Below are 23,014 nucleotides of genomic sequence, written 5' to 3'. Positions count from 1 at the left end.
AAATTTTACAAAACAGGGCCTGACTTATAGTACTTATATCTCATCTCAAATGATGAGGGATAACATATAAATAATAGAATCTAATTATCTATTTCTATAAAATCTGGGTTGATTAGCAATTATACTGCTTATTACCTAAATAGGAACCTTGGGCTTTTGAAACATGCTGGCAATCTGCCTGCTTCATTTCTGTTTTCCCCAGTGAATTTCTTTTATCACTGTTGGACAACATCATAAGTACAGTCAGGTATAAAAGCTGAAAAATGGATATAGCTGATTAATAAAGGGTGAGTATAAATTTCGTAATGAAATGAGTTTTAATGAATGAGGCTGTGAAAGGCCCAGTGATAGAAAGCAACTATGTTTATTTTTAAAATTTGTTGTGGATATAAAAACTTTCTAATGAGAAGAAAAGAAATGACAGTTTTATTTATTTATTTCCACAGTGTTCAAAGAGTTGCTTACTAGGACCGAACAAGAGAAATCTGGTGTTCCTCATATTCCCAAAATTGCTGAAAAAAAAAGTAATCGCCACTCAATCCAGGATGTACCAGGAGATATTGAACAGACATCACAGGAGAAAGGAAACAAGAAAATAAAAGCAAATACTGTTTCAGGTGGAAGAAACAAAATCAGGAAAATTTTGGATAAAACACGATTTAGTATCTTGCCTCCAAAACTGTTTAGGTAGGTAACAGCAATCTTAGTCATGTAGGCATTTTCCTATTGACCGTAAAGATTTTTGTGGGAGAAGGGAAGTTTTGGGTCAGTTTTGTTTTTTATACAACTATTGCATCATAAAATCTACAAGCAATCCATAAATAAGTAAGAGTAAATTCTAAATGTCTCCTCATCACTTCCGAGAAGTTACCATTGTTAGATTATATATTCTTCCATTAGCCTTGTTTTGAATTTTAGAAAAGATTGCTCATTTTATTTTATGAAATCTTTTTTTGTATATTTTTGGTCCAATATCAGTCCCTTGATCTACAGATTTGGACACCTTAAAACTTGGGACATATTCACTGATACTATTTTTTTGCCTTTTTAAAAAAAATTTATTTTTTTATTTTATTTATTTTTGGCTGCATTGGGTCTTTGTTGTTGCGTGTGGCCTTTCGCTAGTTGCGACGAGCGGGGGCTACTCTTCGTTGCAGTGCGCGGGCTTCTCATTGCGGTGGCTTCTCTTGTTGTGGAGCACAGGCTCTAGGCACGCAGGCTTCAATAGTTGTGGCATGCGGGCTTAGTAGTCGTGGCTCGCGGGCTCTAGAGTGCACGCTCAGTAGTTGTGGTGCACGAGCTTAGTTGCTCCGTGGCATGTGGGATCTTCCCGGACCAGGGCTCGAACCCATGTTTCCTGCATTGGTTGGTGGATTCTTAACCACTGTACCACCAGGGAAGCCCTATTTTTTTGCCTTTTAAATCATCTTTCTCTTATTGCACTATTTATTCCTTCCTGAATTCTAAAGCTGACCTTTTCAATCAAATTTATTTCTATTTTCAAAATGAAATGTCACCAAAACTTAGTAAAACTTCAGGAACTTAAATGCCAATTAAAGCCTGTAAAATACTGATAAAATGAATACAGGGTCATGACTTGGAATTACTCTAGTATATATTATATCTGTGTATATTTTATATTATCTACTTTCTAAAGTAATCACAAACGTTCTAATCAAATACAGTACTTACCACATAGTAGTCACTCAGTATTTGTTGAATTAAGACAATGAATCAGTGGGGAAAAAAAAAAAGAAAAGAAAGCATATTCAAAGAAAATACTTAATTTGGGGCTCCTGAGAGTTTTTGGCACTGTTCCAGATGTTAATTATAGAGCTGGAAAGAGGTAGTCCCTGCCTTTAAGGAATTCATAGCAAGAACCCTTTATTCTTCACACATTTATTATAAAATAGGCACAATATCCAGAGACAGAAATATTGGAAGTAGAACAAGTTTCTTGCCCTGCAAGAGTTGATCATCTAAAAGGGAAAACTAGGCAAGTGGTCCATTACAGGGTGATAAATGTTTTGATGTGTACAAAGGCAGGAGCAAGCTTGGTAGGTTTGAGTAGACGTGTTTCTCAGTGCACACCTAAAGATGAAGCATGATAGATCGGTTAAGTGAAGGATTTTGAATATTATGCTAAAGATATGGACTTCACCATGTCATAATAGGGAGCCATCAAAGGCATATGATGTGGTAAGATTTGTGGTAAGATCTTTGAGGAAGATCTCTCTTTTAGCTCTGATAGTGATTTGGGGTTGAAGGTGGAGCACAATGTAGCAGTAATAGCAAGGCAATTAATTAGAAGGCAACTTGGAACAAGGTGAATGTCAGCTCTCATCTTTTAATTAAAGATCTCAAGAATTTCCTGGTCAGAAAATGCTCTTCTTCATGAGTTTTTATTTTCAATTCAGGGAAACACATTTATTCTTCATTTAATTTGGGGCTCACAGAGGATTGAAACATCCTGAGCTGTATTCATAATGTCTCTCGTTTCTAGAAAGTTTATTACTCATTCCTTTTTGAGTGAACTGTTCTCCTTGAGGTTTATAAAATATCATAACTTTAAAATAGCAAGATTCTTTTAATATAGAGCATACTGTAGTACGACAGCAGCATGGCAAACACTGTTAAGAATAAGCTTCTTCTCACAAATGAGAATTGAATAAGGAAAATATTAGCGGGACCAGCCCACACTGAAGAGATTGGGGACAGTTTTGGATGACAGAAAGGCTGCATGAAGGCACTGGGGAAAAGAGAAAGGAATGGAGGACCAGAAGGCAGAAAAGAGTTCACAAGGGGAGTTCCTCAGGAGGTAATGCTCTGAGTTCCATTTCCAGAAAACCTTGGGTGTTTGGTCAGGAATACATGTATCTCCTTTAACAGGGTCTCATTTTGAACACATTGTGGCACAGTTGTGACGTGTGTCATGAAAAGCCAGAGAACACTGTGATTGCAACTAACTTTAGCTTGTCTGTGTCACATTTCACCCAGCTATATTCAAGTGTCAGGCATCTACATCAACATCTCATCTCTATAATGTTTCCTTCAGGAAGTGGAAATTGGTTACTCCAGTTGGATTCTATCTTTGCTTACAGCAGGAGGCAGGAAATTGAGGTAGTCAGGAGCAGTTAAATTTTCAAGCATTATTTCTTTATATTAGGACCTCCCAAAATGAAAGATCTAATAAAAATCGTTTTACTTAAACTCAGAGGGATTTTGTTGTTGTTGTTGTTAGCAAGCATTTATTGTCTCCTTTGTGCCAGCAGGAGGCTGTTGGCTGTGAATACAAATATGAATAAAATGCTGCCCTTTGGGAGTTAATATTAAACTGGTTATCTCTTCTAAACATAATGCTAATAATTTTATAAATGATATTTTATATAAATAATTATATAAATACCCCCCAAAACAAATTATTTTACGGTTTTCTACTGGACCCTATTTTACAGAGAGAATGAATTTGTCATTTTACAATTCAGGCTGGCTACTTTGCATTTTTGAGAATGTGTGTTCTTTGCACTAAATCATTACAAATGAATTCAGACAATCCCTTTTGCTACACACACACACACACACACACACACACACACATCACTAGAAGTTCAGTAGAAAAACAGTCAGAGAACATGAAACAGATGTTCTGAATCAGTAATAATCAAGGATAAGGAATTTCCTGGCCGTTCAGTGGTTAGGACTCAGCGCTTTCACTGCCATGGGCCTGGCTTCAATCCCTGGATGGGGAACTAAGATCCCGCAAGCTGTGCAGCAAGGCCAAAAATTAAAATAATAATAACAATCAAGGGTACACAGTTTTAAATGGAATATTGTTTGTTTCACCACAGGTTGTTAGAATAGTCAGTTTCTGAATTGATAACGCAAGAGAGATAATAAGCTCAGATTGCTGTGGGAACATAAAATGATGCAACCTTTCTATAAAGCATTTGGGCATTTTTTTTTAGTAAGAGCTTTAAAAATGTTCATAGCTTTGATTCAGTAATTCAATTTCTGATAATAATTAGATGAAGATTTATATACAGATGTTCTTAGTAATATTATTCATAATAAAACAAAATTGGAAAACCCTAAATGTCCAGTTGCAAAAGACTGGTTAAATAAATTGTGCTATTTACCACGAAATGACTAGAAGGAAGAAGGTTGATTGTGGTTTTCTCTAAGTAGCTTTATAGGTAAATTTTCCATTTCTTGCTTGCTTGCTTGTTTTTTGTATTTTAAAAATTTTTTGGTTTGAATATTTTTTAATTGAGAAAAATTTTTTATGAGTTTAATTCCACAATTTCTTGATGGCTCCTATGTGTCAGGACTCTTTGGAAGGGGCACTTGGCTCTGCCTTTTGCAGCACCCACTTTAAGAGTAGGGCATGAGTTGTCATAGAAATACTGTAAGAGAGAATGTCCACATCTGTGAGAGGAGTAAAAAAAATGAATGTAAGGAAGGAACAAATAGTTGAGATAAGAATAGGTAATTCCCCAAACCCCTAACCATGACATAATTTTAAAATGAAAGAATACTCCTGAAAATTAGAAGTGAAAAAAAAAAAAACCACTGATTGATTTTGAATAACATCTGTAAATTAAGACATAGCAATGTGGATTTTCTTGACCTGGAAATATTTCACAGTTCAGGAAATCTGAATCATACCTTTTGTTTTCTTTCATCATGGATTGTCTAAGTATATAATTCATTGTAACAGTCCCAGAAGTAGACTGCCTTGTTTGCTTATTAGGAATTAGCTTTTTCTTTCCATTTGTTGTCAGCATTCTTTCCTTGTTTGCTTTTAATATTGGGATTATTTTTTATTTGCATATTGATGATATTTATGCAGCCTTTTTAGTTTCATGTAATGAAACTAAAATATACTTTTATTCTAAGTAAATTCAGTATCAGGAATTATTGAGGAATTTTTCAAAACTATCTTGTTTCTGTTAGTGCATCACCTTGTTAGGAGACTGTTTTGGTAAGAAATGACATAATTATTTGCAAATAGGCTTTATAAATTCGGCTTCCAAGCAAGCATGGATATTTTGTCAATTAGATTCTATTTCATGAAAGTCATAGCAGGGGTTGTACATAACATTAGTATAGTTTTCATTTATATATGTTCTCACCTTAATTACCATGAATTTGTAACCAGCTTTATATTATTTTAACTGTGCAGTGTCATAGCTATTGCTTATTAAAAAGCAGAGGTAATGCTAAATAACATCAGTAAGAGAGGTAAAGACTTTTAGTATTTCATGCACTTCTGAGTCTCTGTAGTAAATTCCAGATTATTGCAAGTGACAGCCAATTCTCTTTAATAGAAAATTGTAACTTTTTAACATTGTTAAGGTTGTTTCGACTTTGGTTGTTAGTAGGACCAGATAATCTTTTTAACAGTTTGCTTCCTTGGATTTATTTACCTGACTCTCTGTGTCCAAAAACTAACTGGCAGGTTTGTTTTCAGAAATCAAAGAAAGACTTGTATTTTTTAAAATCTTTATTTTTTATGTAATATGAATTGTTGCCAAAATACTTACAAAGCTATAAATAAAATATGTGTGAAAGCCCCCCTCCTTTTTTTCTCTTACCTAATCTTAAAACATTTAGCGCTGATCTTTAGGAATACATACCTAATTATAAGGAACCGGGACTTCCCTGGCAGTCCAGTGGTTAAGACTTCGCCTTCTAATGCAGGGAGTGCGGGTTCGATCCCTGGTCAGGGAATTAAGATCCCCCATGCCTCTCGGCCAAAACACCAAAACATAAAACAGAAGCAATATTGTAACAAATTCAATAAAGACTTTAAAAATGGTCCACATCAAAAAAATCTTTAAAAAAAATTGTAAGGAACCAACTTAACATAAATAAAAATTTCTTGTCAAATAAAATATTCCCTTTGCTTTATCTGTAAGATTAGACTGCATTCTCTCCCCCAGGAAAGCGTTTCCTCTTTCTGTAGTGCCTTTACCTGTTGTACCCACCCTGCCCCCCTCTGTTTCTCAGTGTGAATTGTGTAAAATCCTTCCTAGGTATGTATTATTCTATTTGTTTTTTAATATATATAAATTTACTTTATTTTTGGCTGTGTTGGGTCTTTGTTGCCGCACGCGGGCTTTCTCTAGTTGCGGCGAGCGGGGCTACTCTTCATTGCAGTGTACAGGCTTCTCATTGCGGTGGCTTCTCTTATTGTGGAGCACAGGCTGTAGGCACACGGGCTTCAGTAGTTGTGGCTCGCGGGCTCTAGAGTGCATGCTCAGTAGTTGTGGCGCATGGGCTTAGTTGCTCCACAGAATGTGGGATCTTCCCAGACCAGGGCTGGAGCCCGTGTCCCCTGCCTTGGCAGGCGGATTCTTAACCACTGTGCCACCAGCGAAGTCCCTGTATTATTCTATTTTAATTTCAGTAAAAGTACTACTATCTTCTTAAAAGTAGGAATCCTGTTTTTCTCTGTGCCAAAATGCTCACCTACATTACCTAATTTAATCTTTGCCATAGTCCTGGGGGATCAATAGTATTATTCACAATTTTGGAGGTAACCAAGGTTCAGAAACAGAAAGAAATTTCCCTGAGGTCACACAGCTAATAACCCAGGTCTGTCTGACATAGCTTGCTCTTGACACACTTATCTTTGCTTTTTTCCATGCTTTCATGCTTCTCCCTGACTTCTCTCTCTCTGTCTTGTCCTGGCTCTCATCCTTGTCTGGCTCCTAACAGTCCTTTAGCTGTTTATTTAACAGTCCTCTAAACTCCATCTTACATAGTTTCCTAATCTGCCTGCATCCTATTTTTAACTCCTAACATATTCAGGAAGTATCCCATATCACTCAGACCTTATTAATCCATCCCAAGATAATAGGTAAGTATTCTGTGATAGCTGTTTGTATATGTAGCAAATACTGGGTAGAATGCTACATTGAAAAAAAAATAGATGGGAATTAATATTAACCCAAAGCATTGGTTTTAACCAGTTAAAACCAATGCTTAGAACTAAGTGGTATTTTGGTTGTTGATGCTGACGGAAGTCTTCATTGCTGTCCTATGTTTGTATAGGACTGTTTTGCTTATCCTGTGTTTTATAGAACTTTTGGGGATATCTAAACCTTAAGTGACAGGGTTACATTTATTTGTTGTTATTTTTTTTCTTAAATGGTTTTAGAATTGCCTATTTAACACCTCTAAAATATTTTAAAGAAAATATTTGCTTAAATATGACCATTTAATTGATACTTGTTTTTGAAACCTTTACAGGCAGTTAACTTTCGATGACTTGCTTTCTGCTTTGGTTTTGATGTTCTCATCTAGGGAACAGCCAAATAACTAGACTTGAGAGATCACACAAGAAATAATGTACCCTTAGAATAAACTAGAGACTGTAAAATTCTTTTTCTTCTATTTTCATTTTTGGTCCTCTTTTTCCTTCTCCTTTCTATTTGTCACATAAATTGCTCTTGTTGTTTGTTGCTATTTTCTATGTCGTCTTCCTGTTTTCTTTTCTCTGTACTTGCTGGTTTGAGCAGTTCCCAGGTTACTCATGTTTAAAGACCTGTCTTATTTTGTCACTTGAACCTGGCCCCATTGTTTTCTACAACCTGTCTTATTTTGTCACTTGAACCTGGCCCCATTGTTTTCTACAACCTGCCATGTTTTTGGCTTGGGTTCACACCCAACTCCATCCTTTGCCTAGAAGGTTGCCAAGCTTTTCCGTCAAGAGGATGAACCTTGCTGCAGCCCTGTGCATTGTTGGGTATATATATTAGTGTCTAATGAAACTGGCAGACCTCAAGGACTCCCCACTCAGGTTCATTTTCTCTACCAAAACCAGCAGAAACTAAATATGAAATACAAACATTTCTCTACGATGTACATTCCACCGTTGAACAATGCAGGGGTTAATTCATGTAAAATTTATAGTTGGCCCTACATGTCTGTGGTTCCTCACATCTGCAGATTCAACCAACCACGGACCGTTTAGTACTGTAATATTTACTCCTATTGAGAAATATCCGTGCATAGGTGGACCTGCTTAGTTCAACCTGCGTTGTTCAAGGGTCAACTGTAGTAGAATTACCTAGATGTGTAAGTTAAATTTTATTTGAGTGTAATTGTTAAAAAACACTTTATTGCCATTTTCATTATTACACTTGTCCTATTTTTTAAATTGCTGTACTATTTTAAAATCATTACTTTGAATTGGTCCTATTATGTCTTAGTGCACAGGGAACAGAAATGTATACTATTAAGACCCCTCAAATACTTTAAAGTGATATATTACATTCTTTTGAAGTGATGTAGGCCTGAGCCAGTCACAGGACGACAGCATTGTGGGAACGAGACACTGTAGGCACAGTTTGGCCATAATGCCTATCCCTGGAACACTCTCATCCAGCAGCCCTGATCTCCTGCAGCCTACCACCAGCATGTTGGATTTTTCTAATCCCTCAGGTAATTTTTGTTTATTTTATTCAGCCATGTTGGTATCAGACAGATAAATAGGTGGTTGAGCCTTGTGCAACAAATACTGGATTTGCTTGCAGTCCTCTTTTCTCACCTCTATATTTTGACTTAAATGCAAAAAAGCTAAAGAGAACATTATGTCGTTTTGTCTAAACTGGAGTGGTGGTACTTCCGATATGAAAGAGAAGTACATTATCTGTTGGTAACCCTAATCAGAGCAATGGAATGAAAGCAGAGATACTTCTTCTCAGTCAAGAAACATGTTACCCAGAATGTGGAAAGGAATAAGACAGATTATTTTAGTCTAAGTTGTCTCACTTACCTTCCTCTGTGATGTACAGAAATGTGTTAGTAGTTTTCTAGAAACACTGATTTTTCTCTCCACCACCTGAAGCTAAAGTTGTTTTTGTTATATACAGTATTGTTAATTAAAGTACTATATCATCTTTTTCATTGGTGTTCAGACTTTCATTGTGGGACATCGTTTATTTTTCTGCATCTGTTTACGCTCAGAGGCAGAAATTGTCATCTAACTATGTAACTTCAAAGGAACACTTTGAAGAATTATTTATATATCCACCATTTGAATGGATTTGAGATGGCTTTAAGTAAAAGACACATGCAGTTAAAAACTGAAATATATACTTGGGTCCAAGGAGAGGAGGGAAAAAAACACCTCTACAAAAATGTGTCCATTTGCTTAATCTTTTGTTAGGTTTTCTGTTACATGCAGCTAAGCCCATTTCTACTTGATAAAATTGTCAAAAGTTTATAAGCCAAATTTCTTGCTGTGGTAAGTGAGAGCTTTCATAAACTCACCACTACTTATATCTCCAGTCTCAGGTTTCAACATTTTAATCAATCCATTCTCCAAATTTTATAACAATATAAAAGGTGCTCTTATAAAATTAAAAAAAAAAAACTTCTACAAAGATGGGCATAGTTGTGATTCAGCTTCAGTTTTGATGCTAAATCTCTATCAGCTAGTGGGAAAAGGGAAGAACTCAATTATATAAATCTCAATATTAGGAGGAAGTGTAAATGTAGTAGTAAAGTTTATGTTTTAATACAGCAACATAAATTTAAAATGTAAGGCATAACATAAAAACACAGTAGAAAGTTGTTCTGCACATTGTTTCTTCCTTTTTATTTCAGTTGCTTCTTCCCCTCTTTAGAGAGATTCCTAAACCCAATAATCTCTTTGACACACCCTACCCTCTACGTGACTACCAGTGTTCTTTCTAGAGTGAAGGTTTCGATGAGTCGTTACTTGGCTTAGAAATTTCTAGTGATTTCTGTTAGTTCCGGGTTCAGTCATGAGATAGAAACCACTCCATATGTTTAATATCAGAAATTGTTACCAAGTATAAAGTAACGTGTTCTACGTAAAAAGGTAAAAAAGCAAGCACTAAGGCATCACAGGAAACTGCAAACTGGATTCAGCTTCTGGCACTTGAAAGAAATGCCACTACCAGGGTGAAGGAGTGTTGCTTGAGTGATACTAGAGCCAAATACCCACAAGTAAGAACATAAAGCAGCAAATCTCTTCTTCCTCTAACCTTGCAGTCTACCTCTGGTGCCCTTTTTTGGCAGAACCTAAGAGGGAGACAGTTGGCAAAGAAGAAATGTGGTTTGCAGAGTCCCAGCCCCATTGTGGCAGGGCAGCGTGGGTTTGGAGCCTAAAGACAATAACTTAGTAACTGTTGGTATCCAATTTTCACAGCATAATTATCAACCCCTTTTCTAGCCTCCTGTTCTGCCATTCTCCCCACTGTTACCTCTTCTGTCTTTCCTGAGTATGGCATGTACCTTCAGAACTCTTGCCCATATTGTCTGCCAGCTTTGGTGTTTTCTCCCTGCATATCCCATGAAATGTTTCTTATTCCTCAATGCTGAACTCAGTTGTTACCTCATCTGGGAATCCCAGGTCCCTCTGACGCAGAATCAGTATCTCTTTTTCCAGAAATCTCTAGCACATTTTCACTGTCTCTCTTACATTGCTTGTCATGTGGTAGCATGGGAATTTATTTCTGTGTCTGTGTGTGTGTGTGTTCCACAGCAGTACTTCTTACACTATGTTCACAAATAAAATATTTAAGCACTGCAAAAGCACAAACTAAATATGCGTCTGTACTTTAATAAGACAAGTATTTAGGGATATATGATTTGTAGATTGATTGACTTATGATTATTGATTTATGGCTATATTTTTGCCACTGGCATATTTAGAAGTGTGGCTGGGTTGCGGGGTGGGTAAGGGATGGGTAGAAGGGAGAGGAGAGAGAGAAGAAGTTGGGGATTTAGCTGGGGGAGTGAAAGGAAGAGAGAGGTTGGAATTACTAAAATTCAGAAACTGTAAGCCCCATGGCACTGAAATTCTTATCTCTGAAGAGGATGTACTACTCAACTTGATTTCAGATTGACTGCATAATTCTCTCAATGAAAACATGTTGAAAGGGCTGAAGATGCCCTTTTAAAATCTATTCAGAGAAGGTCAGTCTGCAAAGCTCAGTATGCAGCCTTTGTCCATATCAGCAATATAAATGAACACATACAAGATAGGAATTTAACTTAAAATTATATTTTTAAACCCCCAAATGAGCAACTTTACGAAAGGTCTTCTGCCGTGCTATTTGTATTTATGTTGAATAAAATATTTATTACCAATTAATTCCAAATTCAGCTCCGTAAATCATATATGGCAGCACTGAATTTTAGATTAGCTGTGTACATCACGTATGTATATTGTAGTACATGTGTGACATCAGCCAAGTTTGACTTTGATCAGTCTACATCTCAGTTATGTTTTTGCTGCATGTTTTAAATTGTTATTAGAAAGTAAGGACAAAGGTACAGAACTGTTTAATAGTTTGCTTTTTGATTGCTGACTTTTTTATGGTTTTGCTTTGTTTTTGCTGCCTACAGCTGTCGGTTTTTACTGTAAGTATCTTGAAGACTATGGTATTTTATTGCTTATGTTTGTATGCAGTATTTTACTATATTTTTAAAAGTCGAATAATACAGAATTGAATGAAATAGAAAGCAGAACTTTTCTATACACTTACAAGGTTGCCAGTGTAAACTGGCGTGTATTCTTTCAGTCATTTTCTTTGAATATATATGTTTTTATACTCATAGAATTAGAGTATACATGCTATTCTGTAACTTGTGAAAAGTGTTTTCAGAATTTTTGGACATAATGTGAGATGAGGCCTAAAAGAAGAATTCAGAGTGTAGCTAAAAGGATTTTAAAACTGAATTTTTTTTTCTGAGTCTTCATATGGAACTTTTTGCTTACTCTTGTTTATTTAATAGCACAAACTTTTTATTTGACTTCGTTAATATTTAGTAAACTTCAAATTCTTTTTGCATTGCAAGTATTTTAACTAATTTTTAATTATAAAAGGAACATATATTAAAGTTTTTATTTGCAGAGGGAGGATAAAATATAAAAGTCTCCGCTTTCCAGAATTAAGAATTGTTCATTTACTCCTGTATCTTTCCAGAAATTTCAGAGCACATAAAATGTGTGTATCATTTCCTTCACCCCAAATGATATAATTTTTTTCCACTTAGCCCATTTCACTTAGCAATGTACCGTAAATACCTTTCTGTATCAGAATGTATTCTACCACAATTTTTTGAACATCTGATAACGTTGTTTAACCAGTTCCCTTTTAGTGGATGTTTGCAGTGTTGCCTAAACCTCTTTGTTTACATATCTTTACATGTTGTAGGTTTGCATTATTAATATATTTTTAATTTTGTCAAGAATTTTGTGGAAATTTGTTTTCTTTCTTGTTATATAAGTATCTACGAAATATTATCTGTTTTGCCTCTTGGCCTGCAGAACTTAAAATATTTGCTGTTTGACCCTTTGTAGAACAAGTTTGCCAATCCTTAATCCATACCATTATACCACTATCCTGTGTTTGCTTTGTGAACTTTTCACTATACAGATTGTCTTATTTACTTGATTATTGTGTGTCTTTCCTTGAACCACCGCTTACTCTTGAATATAAGCAAATCTCTGCAAGCAGAGACTTTGTCAATATCATTTATTACTTCATCTTCATCACCTAGAACACTGATGATGTATAACTGGCACTCCATAAATATTTGTACAGTGATTAACAATTTAAAGCAAAATGAAGAGGCAGTCTTCTGCTTTTGTTAAATGATCATGTTAAATACCTAAAAAGTTCTTCTATTTTTAGTGTAATCTCAGGGTCAAAACATGTATCCTTCACTTATCTCATTTTTTAATTTTGTTTATGAGAGATAGTTAACACTCTAGAAATTTTGCCCTTGGGTTGGAAGTCCAGGTATCTGAATTTCAGTTCTTGAATTCATTTACCTATTATGTAAGAATTTTATTATGGACTATGAGTCATAAGACTGATAAATGCTGTACTGCTTCAAGATTCTTTTTAAATGTCTGTTTTGCTTACAGGATTATATTTTTATGTGCATTCTAGTTTTGTGCCTAAAATTTGAAATGTTTAGATCATTTTTTCTTCTTGATTCAACTTTATTCTAACTTCATATTTACCATTCATCTAAACAATTAACATTTGAGTGTCTGCCATGTGCCAAGTATTATGTTTGGCATGTATGATGTTCTCCTGCTAACACACATGTTTGTAAAGAAAATATATGGAAAAAGCAATTCTAAAATGGAAAAAGAGGTAGCAATTCTAAAATGGAAAAAGAGGTTTACATTGACACTGATATCTGCGTGGAGAAATTTTTTCCTCCAGTGTCTCACAAATGGTTTTCCAATTTGGCATTTATTATCTTGGTGAATTCACCAGGTTTAGGTTATGGACTACCGTTTGGATAATTCCATTTGCAGGTCTGTTCTAGAGCTACCCATTTATGATGCCTGAATCCCACTTATATGACTATATGACAGTTTGTCCTTTGCATGTGAAACAAGTGGTTTTAACAGAGTATGAATTTAACAGAGTGTAACAGAGTACAGTGTTTAGCAGGATACACAAGATACAGACATCTGTTCCTTCCCAGATGTTATAGTATGTTAGCAGCAAGAGAAATGTGTGCAAATTCCCAACCTGTCTTTGTGAATAAATTTCTCTGAAGAAATTAATAAAAGGGATCAGAACATCTCCCCATTCCTTCCAGGTCAGCCAGCTCTGCTGGCTGAGGCTCAGCCCCCAAAGACCTAGTAAACAAATCGAACTGTAGAGTCCTGGACAACTGAGACCTATTTTTGTGAAGAGGGTAGGAACAATACAGATAATAATAGTAGTTGTTTGGATAATGAAACTATTCTGTCCAGTATCTTTCTTTTGGAAAACTGAAATTTCCAACTTCTTACATTTTCTAGCCCAGAGTAGAGAAGCATCTCGTTCACATGGATTAAGACCCTACATCATTACGCCTTGTAGACTTAGAAACCTGATAATGTCAGCAACATGCTGAGGATTGACTCATTTGCAAAGAAATAGGAACAAGAGGTGTTTGGTGACTCAGATCTTTGCCTACCTTAAGAACAGGCAGTTTGGTGCGTGCATCTTACGAAGGAGACCTGAATAGATGAAGTATTCTGCTTCCAATTTGACAGTAGACCCAGAACATTCAAAATATCTGTTGGCTAAGAATCCTTCTTCCTGGGATTGTATTCATTTATATTCAGTTGACTCTTCCAGTCCTGGGAGTCAGTCTCTGTCTTTTTGTGTCCTCAGCCTCACTGCATACTTTATTCTGTGAAATTATTTCCTCCCACATCTATTTCATTATTCTTCTCTTTCTTTTAGCTAGGATTATACTTCAGGTGGTTTTGAGACAAATTTGTAATTTTTCTTTTCCTCTTAATCTTACAATGTATACAATGCTAAGAAGGAGGTAATGCTAGGCAAAGAATATACCATTACTTGAGCCACCAAAGTATCCCCAGCCCACCCCCACTACACACATGACAAAAATATCCACAATAATACATTTTTCCTGATTTAAAATGAAAGAAATTTTTGTAACGATTTATTATCATAAGGAAAAATTTAACAGTTTTTCATGTTGTTAAATCACTTTTCACTTAATTATTTTTAATTATGTAACAAATTATGTAATAAAAATGTAATTATATTAAAAATTAGCCCACTGTTGTCATATTGATCATTGTTCAGGACGTTTTAGCCAATGCCATATAAGAAGAAAAAGAAATATGATAGAGTAAGAGGGAAAAATACCATTATTTACATGTACATAATATATGAACATTTATCTTGAAGTAGGACTTATTTACTAATAGCAGAAATCACAAAGGCAAAGACTGAGATTTAACCACATGAATATTTAAAATTTTCCTGTGTTAAAGTATATAAATATAAAATCTGGGAAGACATTTGCCACTTTATAGTAGACTGTGTTGGTATTTAGTATAATTCAGTAGGAAAAAGCATGAAGAATACCAAAAGGTATTTTTAAAAAGGAATAATAATGGTTCATTAAACCAGTGAGTCTCACCAGTAACCAAAGAAGTGAAATATAAAATAATGACACATTTTTGGAGGGCAGAAATGCAGTAGGTCTTTCAAAATGGAAAAAAAAGTTTTAATAAACAGTTTTGATAAGAGTGTGACTAAAATTGCTCTCTTTATACCCTAGGATGATAAAATATTATAACTGTCCTGGAGAACAGTTCAGAAGTATATTTCAAAAACCTTAACAATATGCATGCCCTCTAACTCAGCATTTCTCTTTTTTTGGATTTTCCCTGAGGAAATAATCAGCTTGCCTGCAAAGGTTTATCTACAGGGAGAGTTTGGGGTGGGGGCAATTATTTATCTTAATGTTACTTATAATAAAGGAAAGTGATATGCAAGGTAAATGTCTGTGATTAAGGGTTTGGATCATTTCAAATTATAAAATACATATTGTGAAGTCCTATGCCTCCATTAAAAAATGTTCTGTTGAAGAATATTTAATGGCATAAAAATGTTTATAATAAAGATTTCTTGGCTTTCAAATCGTATGCATAGTATGACTCTGATTTTTCTCTTTTTCTTGGTGTTTTCCTGTGAACATATATTAATATTTTGTCATCTGAAAAGATACATTTATTTATTAATAAATGCAGCAATGATTTCTCTTAACCTCCTGAAATAGAAATGTGTATATTACTGTTTAGAGAGATCATTGTCTTCCAAATTATTTTTTGAAGAGTTTAAAAGCCATTTTCTGGAAAATAACGGGACATATTTTTGTATTTATACAGATATTCCTGATCAAGTTATAAGAGTTTTCAAAGCAGATCAACAAAGTTGCTACATTATCATCTGTAAAGACACTACAGCTAAAGAAGTTGTTTGTCAAGCTATTCATGAATTTGGTTTGACTGGTGCATCTGACACATATTCTCTCTGTGAAGTTTCTGTTACTCCTGAGGGTGTCATAAAACAGAGAAGACTTCCGGACCAATTCTCCAAATTAGCTGATAGAATTCAGCTCAATGGAAGGTGAATGTGCTTATTAATGAATGTACTTATTTCTACATGTGTTTTTGAAGATTCCATGTTAAAAGAGGTACTTTAAGTAAGAACATCATGTTTTTTGGTCTACTGAGTTCTCTCTAAAATTAACATGTATTTCTCTTTTTTTAGCTTTCTGTTGTCTCCGTAATTATGTATAATAGAATCTTAGAGTGTTAGCACTCATAAGTGCTACCCAAAAGTGGGAGAAAGAAAGGGAGGATAGTGTTCTAAAATATTTTAGCCCTCCTGCTAAAATGAAGTCTTACAACCACTGGTATAGTCCAATCCCTGTTTTTTAGAGGGGGAAACTAGATGGTCCATATCTTTGTATGTATCTGAGTGTATATATGTTAATTTATAAATTTGCTTTTTAAATGACCAGTATGTACTTGGGGCAGAAGAAGTCATAGTTTTCATAATTCTTTTTCTTAGTAGTTTTCCTTTTATGGATATACAGGAAAACTTTTTAAAAATGTTTTTAATGTGCTCTGAAAATTATTTGATCAACTAGAAGATAGTTTTAGTACTACATTTGTTCTTTACTCTGGTGATTTTCTCTGACAATAATGCAATCTTTTTAGTGAGCCCAGATTCATATGTAGGATGACATCCTTGGAAACCTTAAAATGACTATCCATCATGGTTGCTGTTAAGAAGGAGTGGGTTAATGCTGCTTTGCTGGCTTTACATAGTGGTTAAGAGCATGGACCCTGGAGCCAGACTGCCCAAATTCAAATCCCTGGTCTGGCTATGTGACCTTGAGCAAGTTATTTAGTTTCTCTGTGCCTGAATTTTCTCTTCATACAGTGGGATGATAATAATGGAACCTACCTCAGAGCAATGTTAGGAGAATTAAATGAGTTAATAAGCATAACATACTTTAAATGTTAGATATAATTTTATTATCTATAGTATGAGTTTCAACACTTATTTATGGTAATCTCTTAGGCATGTGAACAGTTGAAAGGCAGAAGAAAAAGAAATATAGTTCCTTGACAATAAAACATAGATGGACGCAAACTTAGGCTTAGATCAAGTTGTATGTTAGAAAAGAATGAAGTAAAAACTACATGTGATACAATATGTAACCTCTTCTGCAGCAACAGCCCTGTATATTTCCCAATTGTGAATTCTTTACTTAACCCATCTCTTAGCTTTTAAGTGCCATAAAATTGTTCATCTAAAAAGGTGAAAGGCAAATGAAGATCTTTTTTATGGTTACTGGTCAGTGCCATTTGCTGGAATGAGGTTTTGGATTTATCAAGGGAGAAATCAGTAGTGGAAGAGTTTCCCTCCTTTATGGGTTTTATTCTTCTTTGCTTCTCTCGGAAATTGAGAGTTAAGAAGGAAATGAGTGCAGCAACAACTTCTGAGTAGAGATGTGAACAGTCTTGATTCAGGAGTTTATTCATGCTGTCCATGAACAAGTATTTGTATAGTACCTATTATGTGTCCTGTATCCTTATAGAGCCCTCACAAAGCTTTTTTTTTTTTTAATATTTATTTATTTATTTATGGCTGTGTTGGGTCTTCGTTTCTGTGCGAGGGCTTTCTCTAGTTGTGTCAAGCGGGGGCCACTCTTCATTGCAGTGCGCGGGCCTCTCATTATCGCGGCCTCTCTTGTTGCGGAGCACAGGCTCCAGACGTGCAGGCTCAGTAATTGTGGCTCACGGGCCCAGCTGCTCTGCAGCATGTGGGATCTTCCCAGACCAGGGCTCGAACCCGTGTCCCCTGCATTGGCAGGCAGACTCTCAACCACTGCGCCACCAGGGAAGCCCCCTCACAAAGCTTTTGTTCTCAAGAATATACACATGATTCTTCACACGTCATGTGAGTAGTTTCTTAAAATGATTAAGTTCACAGCATAATCAACATTATTTTTACACTTTAAAATAATAGATGTTAAATGGCAGAATAAGAGGAAAACTTCAAAGTCTTATTTAAAATATTAATTTTCCATTTTATCTTTTTTAAAAATATTTATTTATTTATTATTTAGTTGCACTGGGTCTTAGTGGCAGGAGGCGGCCTCCTTAGTTGCGGCATGTGGGATCTAGTTCCCTGACCAGGGATCGAACCCATGGCCCCTGCATTGGGAGCGTGGAGCCTTAGCCACTGTGCCACCAGGGAAGTCCCTCTGTCTTATCTTTAAATTAATATTCTGCTGACATTTCTGGCAAAAAGTTATTAACAGTATAATATTTTGACAACAGTGATAAAGAGGGAAAGTGTTCTTATAAATGTGAAATCACTTATAAAAACAATTTTTTTCCTTTTAGGTATTATTTAAAAAATAACATGGAAACAGAAACCCTGTGTTCGGATGAAGATGCTCAAGAACTAATTAAGGAAAGCCAACTATCCATGCTGCAGCTCAGTACTATTGAGGTGGCCACTCAGCTGTCAATGAGGGACTTTGATTTATTTCGTAATATTGAGCCTACTGAATATATTGATGACCTTTTTAAGTTAGATTCAAAAACAGGAAATACTCACTTGAAAGAATTTGAAGATATTGTAAACCAAGAGACATTCTGGGTGGCCTCAGAGATTTTAACTGAATCAAATCAGCTCAAACGAATGAAGATTATTAAACATTTTATTAAAATTGCACTTCATTGTCGAGAATGTAAGAACTTCAATTCCATGTTTGCAATAATAAGGTAAATTTGTGCAAATATTTCTTTATGGTTTTGTCATGATACTGGACATGAAGCTGATTTTCTTCTTAGGTGTTAAATGGCTAGGAGAAGAAAAGTTCAATTAATATGTGTTTATATAAATATTGTTAGATTTAATATATTTTCCATTCTGGTGAGACTGGTTTTTTTCTCTTTTTGTTTCTTCCATCTTTCAGTCACTTAAACATTTTTTTGGTAAGTATAGGTGATTGCCTTCCCAGTTTTCTTCCTTTCTCCCCCTTTGAGGTATTATACCCTCTTGGATGTATGCCCAATAGCTGTCTTTATCATCAGACTTCTGTGCAACAGGCAGTACCTGCCTCACCATGATTTGACACTGAAAAATTAATGCACTAAAAATTAATGGTATTAATGCACTAACTTACAATTGCTATTTTGAAGTGACAACAGCAGCAACAGTAATAACAGCAACCATTTGGTGACCTCTTCCTATTTCCCACAGACTATACAAGGTATCAGTTAATGTGTTGCCACTCAGACAAAAGCTGGGCCATAAGAATTGTAAAAATCCTTCAAAGTTTATAAGCCCAGGAAGTGTGGATGGTTACATGAGCTCCTGGGAATCTTCTTCCTTCTCTTCACTTTTTATGAGAATCTAGGTCTAGGTAATTTATTTTCTGACCCTCATCCAGCACAATGCTGACCAACAGAGGGATTCCTCTTAAAGCAAGTCTGATTTTAATGGTGGAGGGTAGTGGTAGTTTGGTCTATTTATAAGGCCATGTGCTTGTATATGGCAGCATAATAGCTACCTTAACTAATCCCATCTATGCACACCCTCCAAAAAATTAATTATGATTTGTTCCTAATACATGAGATAAAATTAGAATCTTTATAGGAACTTTTTAACCATAAATCTGTCATGGTAATAGGAAACTCCTTTATGAAATTTACCAGTGGATGCAATTGAACTAGGCACTGTGGAGGAAGTATTGAATAGAGATTAATAGAGTGACCTTTAGAATCAACTGCACCTGTATTTGAATCTTGCCTCTCACGTGTCAAGGGAATACTGAAGACCAGTTTCTTATCTGTGAAATTCAGGAATTACACCACCTACCTCACAGGTTTTAACAGCTGGGTCTAAAACAAGAGAACAGAGATGCCATTGATAAACACTTAGAAGGCTAGAAATTGAAACTTTGTATAGGAAGCACGGAGTGAAGAATCTGAGAGTTATAGGCTCAGTTTCAGAGTATTCCATTAAAAAAAAAAAATTGACACCAGAAGAGATCTCTGTGTCCAAAGAAAATGGTAAAGGGCTAAAAACTATACCTTAGAGACCGTCCTCAGGGTGGAGGTAAAGAAGAGAGTCCAGCCAAAGAAATAGAGGATCAATACAAGAAACAGTAGGAGAGCACAATTTTGATTGTGTCATTAAAACCAAGGAAATAGAATGACTTGAGAGAGGGAGATAGACAGCAGCCCCAAGATGGGCATAAGAAAGGCCTGAGATTTGGTTAAGAGGCTTTGGTTTGGTTAGGAGGTTTGTTTTGTTATGAAGAACATTTTATTATATACATTTTCGATAGTTCATGTAAAGTTAATTGCTTTGTATTCTTACATTTTATATTAAAATACATTACAGAATATAAAGGGTATATTGACTTTTCAGCAGAGATGACACAGGCAAATCAATCACTTATGGCTGGAATTAAATAGCATATTTTATTTATTTCTCTTTTTATAAGTCTAGCCAAAGGTTTGTCAGTTTTGTTTATTATTTCAGAAAACCTGTTCTTAGTTTCATTGATCTTTTCTATTGTTTTTCTGGTCTCTTATTTATTTCTGCTCGGAATTTTGTTATTTCCCAAAGGGCTTAGTTTCTTCTTTTTCTAGTTCTGGTTACATATGTTAGGTAATTTATTTGAGGTCTTTCTTAATATAATTATTTATAATTATAAACTTCTGTCTTGGAACTGCTTTTGAAACATCCACCGAATTTTGGTATGTTGTATATCCATTTTCCTTTGTTTAGAGGCATTTTTTAATTTCCCCTCTGATTTCTTTGACCCATTGGTTGTTCAGGGGTGTGTTGCTTAATTTCCATTTATTTGTAGATTTTCCATTTTTCCTCTTGCTGTTTCACACACTCTGGTCAGAAAAGATACTTGGTATGATTTGGGTCTTCTTAAATTTGCTAAGACTTGTTTTGTGGCTTACATGACCTGTCCTGGAAGATGTTCTGTGCATGCTTGAGAAGAACGTGTATTCTGCTGATGTTGGATGGAATGTCCTGTATATATGTGTTAGGTCCATTGATCTAAAGTATGGTTCAAGTCCAACATTTCCTTGTTCATTTTTTTGTCTGGGTGATTGATCCATTGCTAAAAGTGGGGTATTGAAGTCCCCTGCTATTACTGTATTGTTTTTTTCTCCCTTCAGATCTGTTGGTGTTTGCTTAATATACTTAGGTGCTGTGCTGTTGGGTGCATACATATTTACAATTGTTATGTCTTCTTGCTGAGTTGACCCCTTTATCATTATATAATGACCTTCTTTGTCTCTTATTACCATTTTTGACTTAAAGTCTATTTTGTCTGACATAAATAACTCTATTCTCTTTTGGTTTCCACTTGCATGGAATATCTTTTTCCATCCATTCACTTTGAGCCTATCTGTATCCTTTAGGCTGAGTTGAGTAGGATCTGGGATATATAGTGGGATCTTGTTTTTTTTATTCACCAGTAACTGTGCCATTGGATTGGAAAATTCAGTCCATTTACCTTTAGAGTAATTATTGATATGCAAGGACTTAACCACTGCCATCTAATTGTTTTCTGGACGTTTTATAATTCCCTTGTTAACTTTTTGACTCTGTTGCTGTGTTCCTTTGTGAATTGGTGCTTTTCCATGGTGGTATGCTCTGATTCCCTTTTCATCTTTTGTGAGTCCACTATAGGTTTTTGCTTTGTGGTTACCATGAGACTTACATGAAGCATCTTATAGATATAACAGTCTATTTGACACTGATGAAATTTCAGTCACATACAAAACTCTACCCCCTCTTTTATGTTTTTAATGTCACAGTTTGCCTTTTTATATTGTGTATTCATTCACTAATTGTAGTAGCTAGAGTTATTTTTGACACTCTTGTCCTTTAACCTTTATACTCTAGTTAACATGCCACTATATTTAAGTGTTGAGAGTTTTTTAAATTTAACTGTATACTTACCTTTATCAGAGTGTTGTATATTTTTATATGTTTTCATGTTACTAGTTAGCATCATTTCATTTCATTTGAAGACCTTCTTTTAGCATTTCTTATAAGGCAGATCTAGTGATGGTGAATTTCTCAGCTCTTGTTTTTCTGGGAAAGTCCTCCATTTCTCTAGGATAACTTTGCCAGATAGAGAGTACTCTTGACTGTTAGACCACTCTCTCCTGGCCTGTAAGGTTTCTGCTAAGAAATCTGCTGATAGCCTAATGGGGTTTCCTTTGTAAGTTACAATCTTTTTTTCTCTTGCTGCCTTTATTATAATGTGTCTTGCAGAAAGTTGTTTTAGCTTGAAATAATGGGGTGACCAATTAGCTTCATGAGCTTGGATGTCTAGATCTCATGCCAGGTTTGGGAAGTTCTCAGCCATACTTCTTTAAATAGTCTTTTTGCCCCCTTTTCCCTCACTTCTCCCTCTGGAACTCCAGTGGTTTGTATATTGGGGGTTTTTTTTGATGGTTTCCCAACTTTCTTCATTCTTTTTCTCCTCAGACTGAGTTATTTCAAAGTTCCTGTCCTCTATCTCATTGATTTTTCCTTCTCTTTGGTCTACTGGATGTTGATGCTCTCTACTGCATTTTTTCATTTCATTCACTGAATTCTTTGGCTCCAGAATATTCATTTGGTTCTTTCTTGTGATGTCTATATCTTTGTTAAATTTCTCATTTGTATCATATATTGTTTTCCTGATTTTGTTGAATGGTCTTTGTTTTCTTATAGCTGATTGAGTTTTCTTAGAACACCTATTTTGAATTCTTTGTTAGGTAAATTATAGATCGCCATGTCTTTGGGTTTGATTATTGTGAACTTTTGGTGATGTCGTGTTTCCTTCATTTTTCAAGTTACTTGGAGTTTTGCATTGCTCTTTTTGCATTTGAAATAGCATTCACCTTCTCTGAGTTTTATGAGTTGCCTTCAGGATAAAAAACCTTTCATCATTCTTGATATATTGATAGATTCTGAGGCTTTCTCAGGCATTGTGTGGATACATCTGCTCCATGCTTCTTTTCCCTCTTGTGGCAGAATTCTGAAGCTTGTATGTCTTCTCTGTATCCTAGGATGTACTGTGTCAGCTGCTGATAGTGTCTCTTTTGTTTTCCTAAAGGTAGTGCTACAGCTCAGGTTTGCGGTTTCTTCTT

At 35.3% G+C, this 23,014-nt stretch overlaps 1 protein-coding gene across 6 annotated transcripts in view; it reads left to right on the top strand.

Moving 5' to 3' along the window:
• The window catches only part of RAPGEF6 (Rap guanine nucleotide exchange factor 6), a 231,694-nt gene that overhangs the window by 171,860 nt on the left and 36,820 nt on the right, over window positions 1-23,014 (top strand). For all 6 annotated transcript variants that reach the window (XM_007188521.2, XM_007188525.3, XM_007188519.3 and 3 more), the window contains 4 exons: window positions 447-687; window positions 8,291-8,448; window positions 15,701-15,941; window positions 18,236-18,619. In XM_007188521.2, coding sequence (XP_007188583.1) covers window positions 447-687; window positions 8,291-8,448; window positions 15,701-15,941; window positions 18,236-18,619 — 1,024 coding nt within the window. The remainder of the gene's footprint in view (window positions 1-446; window positions 688-8,290; window positions 8,449-15,700; window positions 15,942-18,235; window positions 18,620-23,014) is intronic.

This window comes from Balaenoptera acutorostrata, chromosome 2 (genome assembly GCF_949987535.1).
Source record: "Balaenoptera acutorostrata chromosome 2, mBalAcu1.1, whole genome shotgun sequence".
Taxonomy (NCBI): domain Eukaryota; kingdom Metazoa; phylum Chordata; class Mammalia; order Artiodactyla; family Balaenopteridae; genus Balaenoptera; species Balaenoptera acutorostrata.
This window is presented reverse-complemented; position numbering and strand designations above follow the sequence as displayed.